The following is a 2,186-nucleotide window of genomic DNA, read 5'->3' on the forward strand; positions in this document are numbered from 1 at the left end:
AGCCCTCCTCTGGCCCCGCTCCAACAGGTCCATGTCCTCCTTGTGCTGAGGGCTCCAGAGCTGGACGCAGGGCTCCAGGTGAGGTCTCACCAGAGTGGAGCAGAGGGGCAGAATCACCTCCCTCTCCCTGCTGACCTCGTCGTGTGAGCTGATGGAGGGCGACTGGGATATAAGTATACACATGGGGAAAATACCGCTCTCTTCCAGAGCCCCACTGGTGACAGCACAGGGAAAAGCAGGTCCGATCTGGAGCCAGTAGCTCTGGTGCAGCCCACTAGGCTCTGATCTCCTAAGGGTCAGAATTTGGCTGGGCTTATCTTAGAGCAGCCGTTCCCAATCTGCCCAGGATGGACCAGGCATGCAGATGAGTGTTGGAGCTGAGCTGACTAACTCTGGGGAATGTCTCCTCCTGCAATGAATTTTTTTTTTTTTTTTGTCTTCTCTTTCCAGTGCTGGAATAGGACGCACAGGCACCATCATAGTGATAGATATTCTGGTGGATATTATTCACAGGCAAGGTATGTCTCCCTGTCTGTCTCACGGCCTTCACCATTTAGCCTTGCTCTGACCAGTTACAGGATAACCCTGCTCTTGTGCAAGCGGTGGGTACACGATCTCCAAGCAGTGGCCTGAATGTGGGACTGTACTGGGTCAGGCTGCGTAGTGCCGTGCTTTCTATAGGCGTGTAGAAAGGGGTTGATAACACACCAATGTTTTGGCTACTGCTGAGCAGGGCTCGAACAGCATCAAAGCTGTGCCTCCAATATTCCCCCCCACCAGTGGGCTGGAAGGGGGCAAGACCTTGGGAAGGGGACGTAGCCAGGACACCTGACCCAAACCAACCAAAGGGATATTCCATACCACGTGACGTCAGCTAAGATATAAAAATGAAGGGAAAAGGAAGAGGAAGGGGGAATTCGTCTTTTATAACATTTTGTCTTCCAGAGGAAAAACTATGTGTACTGAAGCCCCACGTTGGGCACCAAAAAGGACTGTGGTGGCACCGGGCATCCAGCCAAGGTCAAACCACTACAGGGGCGCGGAGGGCTTGTGTACTGTGCCCAGGTCCCCTTTTCTCTGTGGGCCAAGAAACGGAGCTCTAGCATAAGGAAAAATGAACCCTCTCCAAGTGGGTGTGCGGATGGGCAGCCCTCTAGTAAGGGAGATGCTTTCAGCCACACAGCACAGGAGAGTCTTCTCCTTGGCATCAGGGCGGCCAGGATTCCAAGGTCTGCTGGAAAACCCTCTTTTATTGAGGGAGGAGCAGGGGAAAACAGGTTCAGTAAGGGTGTAACTCCAGTAGCCCTTTTAGAAATAAGTCCCCCACACTTTTCTGTGTAGAAGGGCCATCACCCTTACCTGAAATTCTAGAGCTGTTGTGGACCTCTCCATGGTATCTCTGGGTCTGGTCTGGGAACCGTGAGGTAGGGGGACCCTCTTCAGCAATGCTTGTATCTATTTCATAAACTGTGTAAGGGTGGGAAGTCTGGATCTGTAGGAAGTTACTGCAGAAGAGACCTAATTCCCCCTCCCCTTGCTCTGAGCACGTCAGCCCTGCCTCAGCCATTCTCAGTCCAAGGTGCTCTGGCAGGGGAAAAAAAGATAACATAAAAAATCCCCTGGGCACAGAGATGCACCAAATCCTTTCCCAATATTCCAGGGCTTCCCTGGCACTGTATGCAGCGACATACTGAAAGCTTTTGACGTCTTAAGAAAATAATTTTTCAGCCTAATTCCCCCTCCCTCAACCTCACCTTCTCACTCTCCATCAGGTTTGGACTGCGACATCGACATCCCCAAAACTATCCAGATGGTCCGCAGGCAGCGTTCAGGCATGGTGCAGACGGAGGCGCAGTACAAGTTTGTTTACATGGCTGTTCAGCAGTACATCGAGGCGGAGCAGAAGAGGTTGGAAGAAGAACAGGTAAGTCCCGTTCAGCTTGGTGGGAAAAGCAAGGGCAGAACTTGGCCTGCACCAAACCCCACTTCCACTCCCACCTTCTCCCCGGAACTCAGAAAGAATCATAGAATTGTTCAGGTTGGAAAAGACCTTAAAGATCACCCAGCCCAACCGTTCCCCTAACCCTGCCATCCCATCACCAAACCCTGGCCCTAAGCACCTCATCCATCCTTCTTTTAAATCCCCCCAGGGATGGGGACTCGACCCCTTCCCTGGGCAGCCCCTT

At 52.3% G+C, this 2,186-nt stretch overlaps 1 protein-coding gene across 1 annotated transcript in view; it reads left to right on the forward strand.

Annotated features, from left to right (window-relative positions):
• LOC104133393 (tyrosine-protein phosphatase non-receptor type 11) overlaps positions 1-2,186 on the forward strand; it is a 48,122-nt gene that overhangs the window by 41,544 nt on the left and 4,392 nt on the right. The window contains exons 12-13 of the mRNA XM_035902152.1: positions 451-518; positions 1,773-1,924. Of these exons, the coding sequence (XP_035758045.1) occupies positions 451-518; positions 1,773-1,924 (220 nt within the window). The remainder of the gene's footprint in view (positions 1-450; positions 519-1,772; positions 1,925-2,186) is intronic.

The sequence above is a fragment of the Egretta garzetta genome, unplaced genomic scaffold (genome assembly GCF_000687185.1).
Source record: "Egretta garzetta isolate BGI_Z169 unplaced genomic scaffold, ASM68718v1 scaffold29, whole genome shotgun sequence".
Lineage (NCBI taxonomy): Eukaryota > Metazoa > Chordata > Aves > Pelecaniformes > Ardeidae > Egretta > Egretta garzetta.